This window comes from Hippoglossus stenolepis, chromosome 21, assembly GCF_022539355.2.
Source record: "Hippoglossus stenolepis isolate QCI-W04-F060 chromosome 21, HSTE1.2, whole genome shotgun sequence".
Taxonomy (NCBI): Eukaryota; Metazoa; Chordata; class Actinopteri; order Pleuronectiformes; family Pleuronectidae; genus Hippoglossus; species Hippoglossus stenolepis.
The window spans coordinates 3,332,915-3,351,291 of record NC_061503.1 but is presented as its reverse complement, the minus strand read 5'-3'; the positions used below and the strand labels follow the sequence as shown (position 1 = coordinate 3,351,291).

The window sequence follows — 18,377 nt, the reverse complement described above, 5'->3', positions numbered from 1 at the left end:
CTAAGTTATCCAACACTGCCGAGGTGAGCGGGTCTCCGCAGTTCATAATGTCTCTGCACCTCCGTGTCTTTAAAAGCAAATTTATTGTATTGCCTGTGGAACGATTTGTATTATTATCCAATTTTACCAGGGCTACTTGACAGAAAGCAGGGCTCAGATCATGATGTGTGGTGATAATAAAAAGAAAATATGGGCATGAGTGATGTGAGTTGCGTACCCGCCAAAAGCCCAAGAGCAGTAGGAGGGAAGAGCAATGAAACAGTACCACAATCAACCAGGGTTTAACATCTACTTGGACTAATAAGTGAACTAACTGAACTTATGCTCAGTAATGACCCTGCAGCCCCCAAAATGTTACACACTAAAGTGTAGGGTGAGTGAATGAGCTGTTCTTCTCACAGGAGGGTGGGTAAAAAGACAAGTTCAGGCTGTTTTGAGTGAAAACGTCTTTTGGGGCAGATTTTTGGAGAATTTCATTTGGCTTGTTTCACGACTCCAGGGGTTTGGTATAACAACTCAAAGTGGATTTTTCTTAGGTTTGCCCTTTAACATAAAAATGTTCAATGTGAACCGATCTGACTCACACAAAAAAACACTCTTTACAGCTGCTCTGTTTCCTCATCCACATCTTCAAATAAACTGCAAATGTAAGTGAAAATAGAGCCAGTGGCTTGGAAATCAAAAATCTTCAAAAGCACTGATCCATTTTTGCGTTTTGCAAAGAGAAAGTCGTGATCAGCAACAGAATACTTAAATCCTCAGAAGTGATTCGGAGAAAAAGCTGCACTGATCAGAGTTTTGTATTATTAGCTGATCAAATGACGGTGTGTGATGTGAAAGGAGTTGATTGAGGACAAATCCACAGATTTATCTCACGGCTCAGCAGGTCTGCACTCTATTGAGACGTTTAGCTAATTGTCTTTAGTTTTACTTCCCACAAAATTGCTTTTTGGTTCAGTTTCACCACTTTCATCCACCTAGTTTCCACTTCTCTGTGCTGCTCTATAGCACCAGAGAGCAGACAAAGTTAACTTTTAATTTGTACACGATGCAGACCAAAACAGAGCTAAACGTAGAGTGACTGTTTGGCCTTGTCTGCAATACTGCAGATGTTTTTTTGTCCAGATATTTTCCCCTTCATTTAGAAAAAAAATCTCTGTCCACATTAACTTCGTTTTACAAAATAGACGTGAACACAAAGGTGACTACAAATGCTTATATAAGAACGCCGGGTGGCCAAATGTGTTGCACTGTTTCCAAAACACTCTGTTTCACATGTACACACTGATCCACAAGGGAAGGGACTGACGTTTTTTTAAATCTTTACTTTGGAAGGCATTTAGAAAAATATACATTTTCATGACTTGAAATAGAAGGTTCAGAATTCAGAGGTAAAAAGTCTGTTTTGCTTAATATCCACATGTGGACAGGACATTAGATTAACATTTCCTTCTGTTTGCTAATACAGTCACTGTTATACATTTATGAGGTGGTAGGTTTCCTACATTGTCTTTTAAGCTTGTTAGAAAGTGGTCTAACAATCAACAAATATGATTTTTACCGAACACACAGTTTGGCCTTGAGAATCATTTTAAAGATGCAGTAACTTAAAAACCTGCATCAAAAGTGTATTTGTTGGCACATCGAGGCAGCTGTTGGCTGCCATGGAGCAATATGAGCACTTTATACCCTGAGTCTTGTCTCTGACCACTTGACAGATGTACGTCTGATTCTCTGTTTTGGCACAAGATCTGGCTCTGTAGTAGCTACATGTTGTAAAAATTTGTCGGGCAGCCTGATGTGAACTCTGTGTGTCGGCTTTGCGCTGCATGGGGCAGTCAGTGTGCAGTGGAATTACCTGCTGCAGGAGGAAAACAGATGTAATGACATAGAGTTTGTTTGCCCCCCGAAAAACCAACAAATTAGCTCAAAGAGGTTGAAAGGCTCAGTGGAGCTGAGAGGAGCTCCACAGTCTGGTAATAATTGTTTGTCACTATTAGCGACACTGTCCACATTACACAGAGTCATTTGATTTACAAAAAAAATACTTCTTAGCGCAGCATTAAAATTGATGCTTCATACACACAAATGTTGCATTGAAAAATCTCTCAAGTTCCTGTGCAATGACAGTGGACACATTTTTTACGTAGTATTTGTCATTGGAGCTGTATGAAGGAAGTCCATTAGAAAACCGCCTCTCCCAGGATGTGCACAAGTGCAATAGATGCTATGTGTAGCAAATTAGCCATATCTACAACATTGACAGGAAAAGACAACGTCTAGCATTAACTGAGGGGTGTACCCATGTTTTATGTATTTACACTATGAGAAAGGTCTGAAAGAGATGAAAGGAGCACTAATGACAATTGTAATAGAGGTGTAGGCAATAATGGTAGTATATGTGAGTAGGCATATTGTATATGTAAGCAGATATGTCCATATCTTTTTATGAGAATCAATCAATCAATAATAACCCATTGTATAACCCATATTCATAAATCACAATTTTTCTCATCGGGCTTAAGAAGGTGGGACATCCTCTGCCATTAACCCTCAACACGAGTAACAGCAACATTTATTAGAAGGGAAAAAAGTGTAACATAATGGAAAAGTGTGTCAATATTTAAAGTATTTGTACATAAGAAAATGTGAGTAGGCAATATACAGTCTTGTAAAGAATACATGCATACAGGGCTGATCTGAGTTGGGTAATGGATGGTAGATAAACCAGATCAGACATTTTTACCAAAGGGGGGGGGACGATTGGTTCGAGTTAGGATGATCTTTTTTTTTCACCTGGTTAAAAGCAACGCAGTGAGTTTCCAGTGCAGTGCTCCAGGCCGGCTCGCCTGTGTTCTAAAGATGACTGGCGCCCTCTAGCAGACGAATGTGAGCAGATTGTGTCTTGGCCTGTGAAATTTAACAAATGAACCCTGCATGTACAGTTCTCAGTTTTACTCACTCTCACTATACTCATTTAAACGTATAGTCAAATTACTTTATGATGTTAGTTTTACATTCGGGCCGTTGCTATGGTTGTAATCTTTGTCTCTCTGCTGTGAGACGCCACGATCCTCCCCCGTTTCATCCCTAACTCCTTGTTATGTTCTGCAGCATATGCCCTGCATATGGCAGAGAAATCACTTTGAGCCATGAAGGACTTCACTGAAGGAAATCCATGTAATCTGCCGCATCTCCCAGCTAATCATAGAGCTTAATAAGTCATGAAATCACTCATACTGTGACTAGGTTGCACTTTCAATATGCCTGTGGGGTGTGTGTTTGTGTGTGTGTGTGCAAGTGTGTGTGTCTGATCTTGGCTGCAGGAGGCTGCTGGGGAAATTTCGCATGCCATTCAGACATCCAAGGGGGCAGAATATTGCTGCCTTCAAGTGCTGCTGGAAATATTTAAATCACACACTGACCACGGTCGAGCAGAAAACAGCTAAATTTCAACTTCTGATCGGTGTGACGTTCCAGGCTGCAGGCTGAAGTTTCAGATGGATATCATTTCCATGCCTTGACACACTTTTCCATCATTAGTCATGATAATCTCAGTACTTACAGAGCCATGTCTGCCGGGAAAATTGAATAATTTCTACTGTGTGTGTTTCACTTCTAAGACCTGGTTTCCCATTACGTGGCCTGACATTTGTTAGTGTTAATAAATTCATTGTACTGTGTCTGTGCACTCTGTCTAGTTTTCTTGAATAAAAAAAAAAAAAATACACTCTGTTTTCTAATGAGTCCTCTTTTTTAAAATCAAGACACATATACATTTGAAAACAGGCAATAATGATGCAGTCTTGTTGTACACTTGATATATATTGATATATGTTGATATATTAAGGGTTAAGGATATAAAAGATATGTGTATTTAGACTGTTAAAATCCCGCATTTGAAATAATCTTTTTAAAAAATGTCAAAAGTGAGCTGCAGCAGAGGTTTAATTGCGATTAAGATTATGCATTTTATTGGTTCAGCTTTCAGGGCAATTCATTGCAATGTTTGTTGTTGTTGGTGACACGCTTTCACTATTTGTGACGATACAATAAGTGAGAGCAAAACCTTTGGCCATTAAAAATATGCCACTTAAAGGTTCAGTGTGTAGAATCTAGGGGTGAATTTGCACTTTCCAGCTGAATACCCCTCACCTCACCCTCACCTTCCAAACATGAAAGAGAACCTGTGGTAGCCTTCAGTTGTCATAAAAACTCAAAAGGTGTTTAGATTGTCCAGTTTAGGCTACTGTAATAAACTAAGAGAGGACCTGCTCCCGATGTAAAGATAAAGAGTTTAAATATAAAGGGGCCATTCTATCGTAAAGAAAACAACAGTTCAAGGCTTTAGATCAGAGGTCACTAACAGGCGGACCGCGGTCCGGGTCCGGACCCAGAAGCTGTCCCGTACGGACCCGGACCTACAGCCAAAACAGAAGGTTATGATTTAAAAAACCTGACGGGGCGCTTCTATTTGTAATCAGCGCAGGGAGAGAAACAGAGGAGTGAGACGGAGAAAGGGAGAGAAACAGAGGAGTGAGACGGAGAAAGGGAGAGAAACAGAGGAGTGAGATGGAGAAAGGGACAGAAACAGGAGTGAGACGGAGAAAGGGACAGAAACAGGAGTGAGACGGAGAAAGTGGAGAAACAGGAGTGAGACGGAGAAAGGGAGAGAAACAGAGGAGTGAGACGGAGAAAGGGAGAGAAACAGGAGTGAGACGGAGAAAGTGGAGAAACAGGAGTGAGACGGAGAAAGTGGAGAAACAGGAGTGAGACGGAGAAAGGGAGAGAAACAGAGGAGTGAGACGGAGAAAGGGAGAGAAACAGAGGAGTGAGACGGAGAAAGGGAGAGAAACAGAGGAGTGAGCCGGAGAAAGGGAGAGAAACAGGAGTGAGACGGAGAAAGTGGAGAAACAGGAGTGAGACGGAGAAAGTGGAGAAACAGGAGTGAGACGGAGAAAGTGGAGAAACAGGAGTGAGACGGAGAAAGGGAGAGAAACAGAGGAGTGAGACGGAGAAAGTTGAGAAACAGGAGTGAGACGGAGAAAGGGAGAGAAACAGACGAACAAAGTGGGGGAGTGGGATATAAGAGGGGAAGAAAGTGATTCTAAAACTGTTCAATTGTTAAGATGTGTTGAGATTTATTATCTGTAAAATTAGTGGAGACTTTTGAGTCAAGATGTGAAACAGAAAAAGGGAAATTCAAGCTTTTGCTCCCTTTATTTTATTTTTCTGAAGTTAAGCCCTTTATTTGAACATTTTACATTTTATTTATTTTCTCTTATTTTGAAATGCAGCCCTACTTTTATTTAGTTAATGAGAGAACATTATACATATCTGCAATCATACATATATGTTCAGTTCTTTGTTACGTGACAATAAATATTGTCAAAAAGCTTTTGAATCGTACTGAATTTATTTGATTTGACAGTCAGGTATTTAGTACATGCAGATGTTGATAGAACTACTAGGCTACTTAAATATATATCACACTAAATAGTTAGACATTATGATCTTCCGGACCTTTGCTTCAAGAAATCTTCTCTAACTGGACCTCTTTACATTTTAGTTGAATACCCCTGCTTTAGATGTTTACACACTATAGTGAAAAAAAATATTTTATAATAAATTTCTGCCTTATTTCACCTAAATCTTACACACTGAACCTTTATATGTCACCAGTTCAATTTGCTTTCCTTATTAACCATCATCATAACTGGAAAGTCCTTAAAGTGGAACTACAGTGATTTTAACACATCTGTTTCCAGGTGTTGAAGCTGTTTAAGTGATGTAATTTACAAATTAAATTTTTTTTTTTAGAGTTCTTTAACTACAATAACATTTCAGTTTGAGCTTACTTGGAAATAACTATGTAATCTAGCAGAAATTATAGGAAAGATAGAAGCAAAATTTTGCAACATTTAGTTACAGTTAAGAAGGCTGTGTTGAGTTGAGGATGATCTGAATAAGATGATTGCGTACTTATATGCTGTGTACTTATATGTCGCTAGTGTAGACTACTTATTGTTGTGTACATAGAAGTTACAGTATGTTACTTATATGTTGTATGATATGAGTATTTATTGTTGTGTACATAGATGTTATGTTACTTATATGTTACTTGTCTTATACATATATGTTGTTCACTTGTATGCTGCTTGAGTACTTACTGGTGTGTGCATTCATGTTGTGTTATTGTATATAAATCTATGTCATATGGCAGTGAAGACAATAAAGTTGACTTCCAGGTTACAAAGAAAACTTGGGATTTGTGATTTTTTTGTATCTATTTATGATGTTGTTTGATGTAAATTTATCAAATAACAATTTTTAATTTCAGAGAGTCTGGGAAATACATGGAAAAAACTGAGGTGAACATATTGTGTTGCGCTTATCTGCCACCTTCCCAAATGGGGCGGGATGATCGAGGCCTGGGATGTACGGGTTGCATTTGAATGCAGCATGTGGATCCGCGGCCCCTGGGAGCCCACTCGATCCAGTGACGTGTCAGGGGGGGGCGGGGGCTGTGCACAGGTGAACGCTGCACAGGTGGGAAGCTGCGGGAAATGTGCGTCCTGAAAAACAGGCTGCCGCGCTCGGTGCCGTTACTCGGGCTCTCGCCTGCTCTCCGCTATGGCGCACGACTGCGTGGGGAACTGCGCGCTGTTGTTCATCCTCGCGGTTGCGTTCGACGCGGTCGGTCTGGTCGTGCTGCTGGTCGGGATTTTCGGCAACCTGAACTTGGACGGCCGCTTCTACGGGGATTTCCTCATCTACACGGGCTCGCTCATTATCTCCCTCAGCCTGATTTGGTGGGTGCTGTGGTACACGGGGAACGTGCAGCTGTACGGGGAGGACCGCCCGGGCCCCCTGGACATCAACTTTACGCACTGGGTCAGGAAGCTGTCCGAGCGGTTTTCCAAGGGCGGCCTGAAGCCCCTGGAAGCCGGGGAGGAGAAGAAGAACATGGGGAGCGGGAAGGAGATGAACGGCACCGTGCGTGCTGCCGCGCCGTCTCAGGTTACGTGGGAAGGGGGCAGCGGGGGAGCCGTGTCGTGTCACGACAACAGAGGGTTTGACGCAGGGACCGAGTGCGCGTCTCTGGCTGTGAAGAACGTGGAGCTGGGGATGTTGAGGAGCTCGGACGTGAGGCTGCAGGGAGCTGGTGACAAACCGGAGAGGCTTCTCTGACAGGAGGTGCGTCTATCACCCTGAAAACTCATTCAGTTGTGTTTTTTTTATTTGGATGTCACCAAATCCCAACATGCTTTATCTCCCGGCGCTTTACACAGAAAGGTCGAGACCTTACACAATGATAGTGAACCCCAACACTTGCTGGCGACTGTGGAGAGAATAAAACTCCCTTTTGACAGGTCTAACAGAACCCGAGTCCTGCCTCGACCGGTTGGGGTGAGAGAAGAGAGCTGGGTTGCAAAGAGGGGAGACAAGAGAGATGCCAGTTGTCACTGTCAAATTTGAGTCCTGACAGGTTGTTATAGTGGAAATAAAGAGTACTAGTTATAGATGTAGGGATTTTATTAATGATAACAGCTTCAGTTAATTTAGTGTAATACTATTGATAATAATAATAATCTACCTTCCACCACAAACATCTGCCTTTATGTGGAACATATCTCACGAACCATTCCTCTTATCAGCTTCACACTTGGCATGTGTATTGTAAATAGCCTGAGAAGGTGCGGTGAAGAGTTTGGTGCAATATGTTCAGTATCATTAAAAATGAATGAATAGAATAGCTGACATGCAGTGTATGAAGAAGTAACACCAGTTAAGTAAATCATTCATATTTATGTAAAAGCCCCGCACGTGAGCAGCAATGAAGCAAATTCAGTTTTATTTTATGGAAAACACAGGGCAATAAAACCTTCACTGCAGATAAACCAGGTAGAATGAACAATACATTTTCTAACTCTAATATTTTTAAGTTCACTTTGCACGAGTAGTGAATACTAAGTGACAGTATATCGTAGAGCTGTCGGACGAGGACTCACTAATGACAAGGAATAATTCTGAAGTGGCTCCGGAGCCATAGCACAGGCCAGACAAACAGCCCATTCCAGACAGGCAGGTTTAGAATGGGCACTGTACTAGTAATAATAATCTAATACCCACCTCCTCCTCATCACCTAACCCAGGACCACCTCAACAGCCTCCCAGTCCACAGTCTATTTTTGTGACCCGCTTGTTGCGGTTGAGATGTTGAAAACCCATTTCCTGCTAACCTACTTCAAATGTCTGGACTCCATAGCTAACCTGTTGCATTCTGTTAAAAGTTAAAGCAGTCCTTTTGAAAAATTCATGATCCTCTGAAAGTCTGGGGCCTGTCGAAACCAACAAACAATCATAATTGAAAGTCATAAATATTCAGCGCATTGCCCTGCTTGCACCCTTTCTGTCAGCCGGCTGTTGTTTGGCTTGTCGCGAGCTGCTCGGTGCCACGGCTGTAACTCCTTCATCATGATTGCTGCTGGCATCCTTAGTGTATTGCACGGTGGCACTGTGCCTCCCCCGGCTCTCACCCCTGCCACCAGCAGGAAATTTCTCACATTATTGTTAGAGATCAGATGACACCCAGAGTGAAGGCAGTCTTGAGGAATGGGCGCCCTCACGCAAACGTTAGTCCTCCCTCAGGACGCTGCCAGCTCACTCTGCTCATGAATATCTGTTATAATAATTAAATTTGTCCCCCTTTCCCTGGCTGCTGTGAAAAGATCTTCAGTGGCCCGTGGCAGCTTATAATTAATGAGCCTGACCGCTTCTGCTCACCTTCACAGTTCTGCATTATTTTAGCTGTCAGTTTGCTTGTAACCGGGCGGCGAGGCAGAGACCCTTTGGGCCAAAAGGCAGGATTGCATTTTAATGGAACTCAGCAGTGCTTATTGATCCAGTGGAATGGAGGTAGGCATAGGTAGAGCTAGGCCCATCACTCTGCCCCCAAATGCAGAGATCATACACTGTGTTAGTCTGCTTCACGCACACTCCTTCCACCCACTAGTTCCACATAGTTAACTTTAATGGGCCCTACCCTGATTCTTATATTATCTAGCCTGGCTAATGATCTTCAGATATTGCATTGTTTGAAATGGTGTGGTCGAAAGAACAAACACTGAACTATGACGCACTGTTTTTTACTGTAACTTTACTGTGTTAAACACCAGGCAAAGGAGCACTGAGAGCAGGGCAGTCCCTACCACTGACAACACTAAGTTCATGTCCCATATTATCTCTGGTCATTAGTGTAATTAGTGGCTTTGCAGCACAGTCACTCATTTTTAGATTAGATATCTTTAAGGTCACAAATACGCACTGAAATCAAACTAATGGATTTTGTATTTATCCAGGATTTAACCGGAATAATATCCAGGCAGGAGGGACAAGGCTCTGAAGCAGCATTTAAACCATAATATAGGAACAGAGAAAGGAAGTAACTGAATAGAATAGTTAATGAAACTTGAAAATGTCAAATGCTGTGTCCTAATTAACATTTCAACTAAGTATTATTTTCATAATTTGTTTATTTTGATCATTCTTCCATTAATTGGTCTATAACATTTAGAATAAACCTATAGTGAAAAATGCCAATCATTCCTAAATCCCAAGTAATTAATTAATAGTAATCATTTTGGCCAACTGACATTTAATAACTATATGCAGTTACTTATCACAAAGGACAAAGATAAGGAAGAAATCCTCACAAGGTTTTTGGGCAGTTTGCCATTTAACAAAATGGTTGTCTTTTTTTTTCTGTCTAATCAATTATTAACGAATCATTTCCGCTCTAGTAGCAGTGCTATCGATACTCGTAGTAACATTGATCTTTATCCAAACAACACTGTTATTGCAGTTGACCAAGAAATTAGCAATCAGAACGATATTGTTTCGAAAATTATCCAGTACATTTTTTTTCCCCCAGACATTTTATTATTTTTGTTGTTTCCAAGATTCTGCTGATTTGCCAGATAACAGCGTGGTGTCCCCCAGGGCTCCGTTCTTGGGCCAGCATTTGTTTTCTAATTTATAGCAATCACGCAAATGTGCCCACTGTGTTTTTTCCTATAATGTTTGCAAAAGTACACAGCTGAATTGATTTGATTACTCTGTTTAAAGGAAATCGATTTAAAACTGTTTTGATATAGTCATTTAAGTATTTTTTTCAAGCAAAATATGAGCAAAAACTGATTAGTTTGAGCTTCAAAACTGTGAATATTGGATGATTTTGTGATTTTTATGTGATAGTAAATGGCATGTCTTTGCGTTGGGATGTGAGTTTTGGGACATTTTGATGGGCACTTGTTCTTGTAGAGTGTTATTTTGCCCAAAGATGAAGTAATTGAGAACATAAGCAGATTAATTAATAAGTATCTTGTTGATTTTACTTGTTAATTTAGTCAATTGTCTTGTGTTACCACTCTATATACTCAAAACATGCTTAGAGTGAGTAGGTAGAGTTTAAAGTAATGTGTGACAGGCTGTCTTTGGTTGGCCTGTCCAAAGATAAATATAAGGTTGGAGTTGCACTGGGGAAGTTGGTTTCATGACTGAGAGCACATAATGTTATGGGTTTTATCACTGGACATTCCCCCAATGAACACAGGCCACCACCTAAGGACAACATGCAGCCACCTGGCTCCATTATAAACCATCAGATTCAACAACAGCCTGCACAGATTAAATGTTGGAACAATGATGGACTCAGGTGTACTGCAAACAAGAATTTCCTGACACGCATTAGGTGACTCTATAAACAGTTAGGTAACATGAGATTAGCTTCAGGTTTACACAATGATTGCATTCGCTGCACACGTATTCATATTATGTGATTCCAACTCAAAGCTGTGAGCCAAACTTTGGCATAAATCCGGACTAACCCGGATCCAGGAAGTTTTTATTTCTCTTTCTGTAACATTGCAAGATAGGGCTTTCTTTGAATTTTCACAATTTTCCTTGGGAATAATGTGCGGATCTTGGTGGAAAAACATCAAGCATATTTATTCATGAGTGTCCTCCAAATAAAAATAAAAATGTGGATCTAGTGGATTTAAATGTGGTTTCAAAAGGAGGAAGCCTTTAACTTGGTTTGCCTTTTTATCAACCTATCATTCTTCTGTAAAGGAGATTACGTTTCATGATCGGCATTGCTTTGTTGCCTTAGCTATAAGGCTTGATTGAATTTAAGGGGACTGTTGGGCCTTGCTGGAGGTATGTGCTCTACTGAGTTTATTGGGAGACTGAAATCAGTCTTCTCTAATAACTCTATTGGTGTTTTTAAATGTCAACCGATGTAGATCCATCATGATTTATCGTACTTTTATCCTTTGCATTATTTAAAAGGCTATAATTGACAGCTTGGTTTGTTCTTTCGGTTTATTTTTCAGCCAGTCACCGCAAAGCAAGATACGCGTACAAAGTCACATGGCTAAGAATATGATCACTTTTTGTGTCCTCTGTGACCAAAAATAATCTCTCCTTATGTAAAGAGTAAATGAATAAACATAGTAAATATCGTATAAACCCACAACCACCTGCTTCTGTTGTGGTGCTGTGTGTTCACATCATGCTGCTCTGCACCGATCACTGATTAGATAAGCTTTTCCAGAGCATGGGACCAGTGCCGTGACTGGGTGTATTCATTGACCACTGCACCTTCCTTTTATCTATATTCTCTGTCACCCGGCTTTTCAACACTGTGTGCCTCTGCACCTACATGAAGCACAGGTGTGTCGGGAGACTTTGTTTATTTGTTTTAGACCATTCAAAATTTTGTTACAGCAATGTGCAAATAGCAGAAATGTTTTTTTATTTTCTGTAATGTTTTGACCAGAGCTGAAACGATATTCTGGTTGAAAGGAAACTAGATGCTTTTTTCCACCTCATGTGACAGTAAATGGAATTTCCTCGTGTTTTGGGATGTTTTTTTTTTCCAGATACAATATTTTCAAGATATTAACTTCGGCTTTAATGGACATTATTCATAGTAATGTGTCAGTTTGTTGCCCACGGATTAACAAAGTAATTTAGAAGAAATGAGCAGATGATTCCATTAACTGAGAAAATAACCATTTGCTGCAGCCTCACAGATGTTGTTTTTACCCTAAACAAACTAAACGTCCTCCGTAATGTATTGGCTGATAAGAGTTGGAGAGAACTCTGAATATAAAGTGACCTAACCTATTTTTATGAGTAGGAAATGATTCTGTGCCTTTTTTATTAATCACTTATTTATTCTTGCTTGTCATCCTGCATAAAACTTCCAACGACCCCAAAATGTCCTCCTCCTGCTGACACTGTTACATTTTCAATCCATTCAAATTCTTGCACTCAACTTTTTAGAATGTATGTTGTTAATTTAATTTTAAAAAATCCAAAGAGGGGAAATCTTCTACATTATTTCACGTCTTATTCTCTAAACTATTTAACAGATTCACTCGACCAGACAGTTGTCTCACACTCATCCTCCCACAAATCTCTCAAGCGGAGGCCAATTTTAATCAGTCTCACACAGCAAATTTAAGAAAGGCTTCAACCTCTGTTAAAAATGGTGCATTTCTTTTCTCAAAACGTTTTTGAATTTTGTTATTTCAACCTGCGACCATCTATTAAAACCACTTCTCCTCTTTATAGGTGACATCCTGCTTTCCTGGTGTTGGAGGACGCTGTCCCTCCTCATGCTGCTTTCCAAAGACTGAACATGTTGAGTTAATGAACTAACGTCACTTTAAAAAAAAAAAAAAGAAGATAATTTCTTAATCAGGGAAAAAGCTCTGTACCCCCACTAAACGGATGAGCTGTGCACACAGGAAGAAACTTCTTTACGTCTTTAACTTGTACATTGCAAACTCAAATTTTTTATGAGCTTATTTTTTTGGACAGATGTAAATAACCTTTCATGGGAATAAAGTTTACATGTTAATTGGACGCCGTCGTTGTTTGTTTCTTTGAAGGTGTTTCTGCGCCCAGGCAGCTGATACTGTTTGATATCAGATAACAGCACAGTAACGCCCCATGCTTGGAGTTGTGCAAGGAACAGTTATTTTCTTTCGGTCTCTTCCTCCTTGTCGGAGTTCACGGGGGTTGTTTAGTAGCTTTCATACACTACACAGGAAGCAGATTTTTCTCACATTGTCACTTATCAAATGTAAAGTTTTTGAAGGTTTTAAGCCCCCTGAGTATTTCCCAGGTTGTTTTTTTTTATCAAATAATGCAAAAAGCGAGAGCTGCTGAATCTCTTGTCATCATTAAGGAAGTTTATTTCTCCCCCGTCAGTCAGTGTCATGAATAAAGAGATGTGAGATGTTGATAGAGAGAGGAATGTGACCCGGGTGTGTTTAAACTCTTCCCTGTCATCAGACTCTCAGACTCACAGGCGGCACTGAGAAGGGAAGAAGAGTTTCCTCTCGTTTTTATTTTGCTTCTAATGTTTTTCACATCATAAACTGGTAAAGCAGTGAATTCTAATTGCCTAATGATCAACTGCTCCTATCATGGATTACACTGCCAATCTCGGCCGCTGCCTGCTGTTCTTCTTCATTGCCGTCTTCCTGGATGCAGCAGGCCTCATCCTCTTCCTCGTCGGGGTCTTTGCTCCCTTCACTTTCTGGGATTTCCTCGTCTTCTCGGGGCCCCTCCTCATCTTCATCAGCCTGATTTTCTGGATCTTCTGGTACCTGGGAAACTTGGAGGTGCCGATGCAGGAGTTGCTTCCCAGCTGAGATTTACAGCTTCTTTTGCGATGCCAAACCATTTTCTGGCAACTTGGACTGGAAAGCGAAAACAAAGCCGGAGCTACAGGTGCAGATTTTCATTATTTAAATTATTACAAGGGGAAAATGTGTTCTTAAGTGAAGGAATTTCCTTAAATATATCTCTGTTCTTTTTCCTTTTAGGGAGAAATATTTCAGATTCTACTCAAAACAAGACACAGCGGCACCTTAAAGTGGAGCACAAACATGGACATGTTTATATGCTGAACACGCCAGATTCTGGTGCGGGGCTGGAGACTTCGTGTTTTGTCTTAATTTTTAAATGTGAATAATTTCATTAATACTCACTTCATTTATTTATTCTGCATGAAGTTGATGAATGCCAAATAACAATGACTAAACAAATATGAAATCAATGTCAATTGCTATATTTAACTGCAAATATCTTTTGCATCTGTGAATAGATGATAAATCTACAGGCCTCTGGATACAGACATTTAAAAGGAACCTCAGCACCTGTTACATAAGAGCGAGACAACACCTGGACAGGAAAACGTTTGTGTTCATGTTGTCTCTTTTTCATCATCGTGTTGGCCTTCTGTGTCTTCCTGGTAGATTTGTTCCTCACTGCACTTGTTTCATTGACATTACAATAATGTAAATATTCTGCTTCCAACCCTGTTACCTTTTGAATCTGGTAGCGTGGGCCTCAGATACCCCCGGGCCATGCCTGTCCACCCCTCTGGTCCTCATCATGAGGATTCTGTGTTTACATTTTGTTGTTTAACTTGAGAAACTTTGTTTATTCTGTCAAATTATGTGACATTTTAACCTTTTTTTTTTTTTTACTGATGTTTTACTCTGACCTTTAAAATCAGGAACTAGAATTTGTCCCATTTGTCCATTTCCACTCCATTTACATCCCGACGATGCTGCTGCTCATTATTTGCGCCCTTTCTTGTTATTGATTTCCCTCTAAGCCCATTGTTCCTGACCAGTCTCTATGGTGTTTTTCCTGTTGTGAAATCTGAGTATTGGTCGCTCAGCCCATTCAACAGAAACCAGTCCGACTGGGTCACTTAGCGACTGGTGCTAAGAGGGTCCTCTCATTTTACAAGAATGGGAGAAGAACTTCCCCACATGAAACATTATAACATCACAAAGAAATACAATGCAACTAGATTTGTGCAAGTTGTTTGTCTAGACGTAGCCGTTATTTATGTGCTTTTGTTCAAACTTAACAACAGGTATGTGGTGCAACTTGTTTCACCACATAGGGTGGACACACCCTATTTACAGTGCGGCTGGTATTCAAGCTTAACACCAGAATGATCCTCGAGTTTAGAAATGCAGATCACTAGAGTGGAGCTTCATAAACTAGAGAAAACAAGAAATTTAAACATAATGGATTTCAAAATGTAGCTACACATCTTTGCTCAAACCATATTTAATCTGTTTAATAAACTTGTGGTTTAAAAGAGAGAGCCCACACAATCCAAGCCGTATTTGGAAATGTCTCTGCTGTGCATCGCCACATAATGTAACCCGGCGGGTGTTGCTCAGAAGTCTCCAGGAGAATCGACATGTGATTCTGAGGTGTCACAATGTCTCTGTCCATGTTGTCTCCGAGGCTTCAGTTTCCTCACCTCACACCTCATGTGCCTTTCCATTACCTGTTGTACAGTTCACAGCCAGGACGCACACACACACACACACACAAACGCATCAATGCCTGCCCTGGGTCAACTGAACATGACACTCTACTCAGCGCGCTGGTGACAAAGGGGACAGGGATTAAGTTCGCTGAGGCCTGTCGGTGTAATGTTTGCTTGTTGTCAGTCCTGCCAGCACTTCACACTGCGGCAGGGCAGTGTTTAATGTGATGCTATTTCACAGAAATGTCAAGTGTGCCAGAGGTATAAGGGATATTTGACTTAAGTGAAAGTAGAAATACCAGTTGACCTCCTTGTCAAGTGCTGTGAAAAAATATTCCCCTCATCTTTCAGATTACTTATTTTCTTCTGCTTATTTGTCACTTTCAAATGTTTCAGATCATCCAACTCATTTTAATATTAAGATAAAGACGAAGTCAATCAAGACAAATTGAGCTTTTAGCTGAGTTTAAAAGAGTTATTCAAAAACCTAAATATGTGAAAAAGCATTTGCCCCTGAAACCTAATAACTGTGATTAAAGATTGTAAAAACTTGTGATGAGTCTTTGACGTCGTTGAGGAGGAATTTAGATTTGCTCCTGCTGATTTCTTTCTCTGGTCCTGCAGTCTGTACAAGATTCAGCAGCTCGGATTTGAACTAGAACTAAGAGATTTGATCACATGCGGCTCTTTATGGTCAGGCCCTAATACGGCTCTGGAATGAATAGCCTGAGGAAATAAGTCTGTCTGAGTCTGTGTCTTCTAGTAACCATTTGTTTTCTTGTTGTCCAGCACTTTGTGCTAAAAAGTGCTCTATAAATAAAGTTATGAGTAGTATTATTTACCATAAACAGTATATTATTGAAGTTTTTTATTAAATTTTAACTACATCATGTATTATTGGTATATTGGGTGATTAACTATGAACACTTGGATGAAACTAAGTGAGCAGAAAATGTATCAGTCAGATAAATGTGGAGTGGAGTAAAAAGTGCAATATTTCCAGTACTTTTTCTTGAACATTACCGTACATATTTCTACTGCACTGCAGCGGCGGATCCAGAGGTGAGGCCAGAGGGGCTCTGGCCCCAGATGAAAGTTGAAGGGCCTCTGAAATGTCCTTTTCACCTACTAACAATACTGTCAATTTTCCCTTAAATGTTTCAAAAATATATTCAACTACATATTGGCTGTGAATCAAAGCTATAAAGCAAACAGTAAAGAATGAACGACTTCGATGTGCACCTCACTGAGTTCTGCATGGATGCTGGACATATGATTGGCTCCTCTGTGTAAATTGTGGCCCCTTTATGGCCCCTGATCGAGAAAAGTCCTGGATCTGCTGCTGTTTCAGATAGAAATAATGTGTTTTATATTTTACTTCATTTATTTCAACCTGTAAATATTTGCTTGAAGTCAAAGATAAGAGATAGACTTATTCAAACAATTTTATTTAATATAGAGTCCCCAAAAGTAGACATATGATGTTGTTGTCATTGTGACGTCATCATTTAAAGGTGTTTGTCATTCCATGAGCGGCACAAGAAAATCCCCCGATATAGTCCAGATGCTGGTGGTGAAGGACGTGAAGAGTGAAGCTGGAGATCTGGACACACGTGACCTGCAGTAAAAGTTCTGATGGGGTCAGTGGAGGGGCCCCTGGATGCTGGTCCTGGTGAAAAGTGGAGTGTGGACGAGAGTTGGATCGCAGTCTGACAGCAGCAGACAGAGGAACAGTTTAAAACTCCGACAGGAACAGAGGCCATGATGAAATCTGATGGGACTCACTGACTGCACTTTCAGCTACTTAGGTAGGATTTTGATTGCAAGACATAGGCTACTACCTGGTACTTTTGTATTGGTACTTTTACTCAAATAAACTATCTGAATATGTCTTCCATCACTGCCTTTGAAATGCAGTGGAGCACATTTACGAAGGTAAAGTCCAAAGCTTCACACTACTACTAAGTACAGTAAGTGCACTTGGTTTCATCCATTAGGTTAAAACCTGATATTTTGCCTAATGTTCGTACTGTACCTTTCTCTTCATTTGCATTTTTACTCTGTATTAAGCTAGAATAAAAAAATCTATTTCCCATTTTTTTTAAATCACCCTTTACACTGTACTTTTTATTTACTCTTTATGTCTTGGAACTCTACTGGCCAGTAATGATCCACACACACTTTGTATGATGACACATGCTTGTAGGTTTTATTCTTGCTGGTATTAAACGTTTCTGTTTATTCATTCCTGTGGTACCAGAAGACGTAACGTCAAATAAAGCATTGCTTGGCCCGACTCATTTTCAAAAAATATACAACAACCCAACATCTAAATGTTTAAATAAGCTCCCAAGATATAGAACTTGTGGATAAGTGCCCCTGTGGATACTGGAGATACCTCAACACCTCAACAACCACACACTTACTGGTAGTTAAAATCACTTTCCAAGGAAAATGAAGCTCTTAGACATGCCTGCATTACAATAGCACAACAGCAGGTGGCAGCACTGGACTGCTGTTTTATTGCAGTTGAGGTCACGTCATACAAATCCAGTCACTATTTATACTACTACTACATCTACTACTGTTAAACACACCAGAGCATCTCATCCTGTTTAATGCTTACAAGTGAAACTATATGTGACCGAGATGAGTTGAAAAGTTGTGTTGTATGGTGTCTTAATATATAGTGTCGTTTTTACTTTGTGCCTTGAGATAATGCACCGTATTTAATGGCATTGTATAAATAAAATTGCTCCTTGAAGCAAAGATAATAAATGATAATATGTGGTAATAGATGCAACATGTTTAAATGATATGAACATTAATATTGACACAGTTTTATTGCTACTCTTATAAATGATATATACTTTAATTGCCTTTGCCAGGGAGGTTATGGTTGTCGGTCTGTCTATTTGTCAGCAGGATTACAGATCCAGGATTTTCTTTATTACTTTATTTAGTATTTAGTTTTTTTGTTTGTATTTTTACATTTTCATTA

The 18,377-nt window shown here is 40.1% G+C and overlaps 1 protein-coding gene and 1 long non-coding RNA gene across 2 annotated transcripts; both read left to right on the top strand.

Moving 5' to 3' along the window:
- Positions 1-6,501: 6,501 nt before the first annotated feature.
- LOC118100726 (transmembrane protein 238-like) lies at positions 6,502-12,936 on the top strand. The gene is made up of 2 exons (XM_035146085.2): positions 6,502-7,197; positions 12,643-12,936. The coding sequence occupies exon 1, from the start codon at positions 6,634-6,636 to the stop codon at positions 7,189-7,191; it is 558 nt and encodes a 185-aa protein (XP_035001976.1). The 5' UTR covers positions 6,502-6,633; the 3' UTR covers positions 7,192-7,197; positions 12,643-12,936.
- Positions 12,937-13,245: 309 nt separating this feature from the next.
- On the top strand, positions 13,246-15,928 carry LOC118100755. The gene is made up of 2 exons (XR_004694473.2): positions 13,246-13,809; positions 13,905-15,928. It is a non-coding gene; the product is annotated as an uncharacterized LOC118100755 (long non-coding RNA).
- The last annotated feature ends 2,449 nt before the right edge of the window (positions 15,929-18,377 follow it).

What these genes read in the sequence shown, in the direction of transcription:
- LOC118100726 (XM_035146085.2), top strand. Translation starts at nt 6,634, where the DNA reads ATGGCGCACGACTGCGTGGGGAACTGCGCGCTGTTGTTCATCCTCGCG.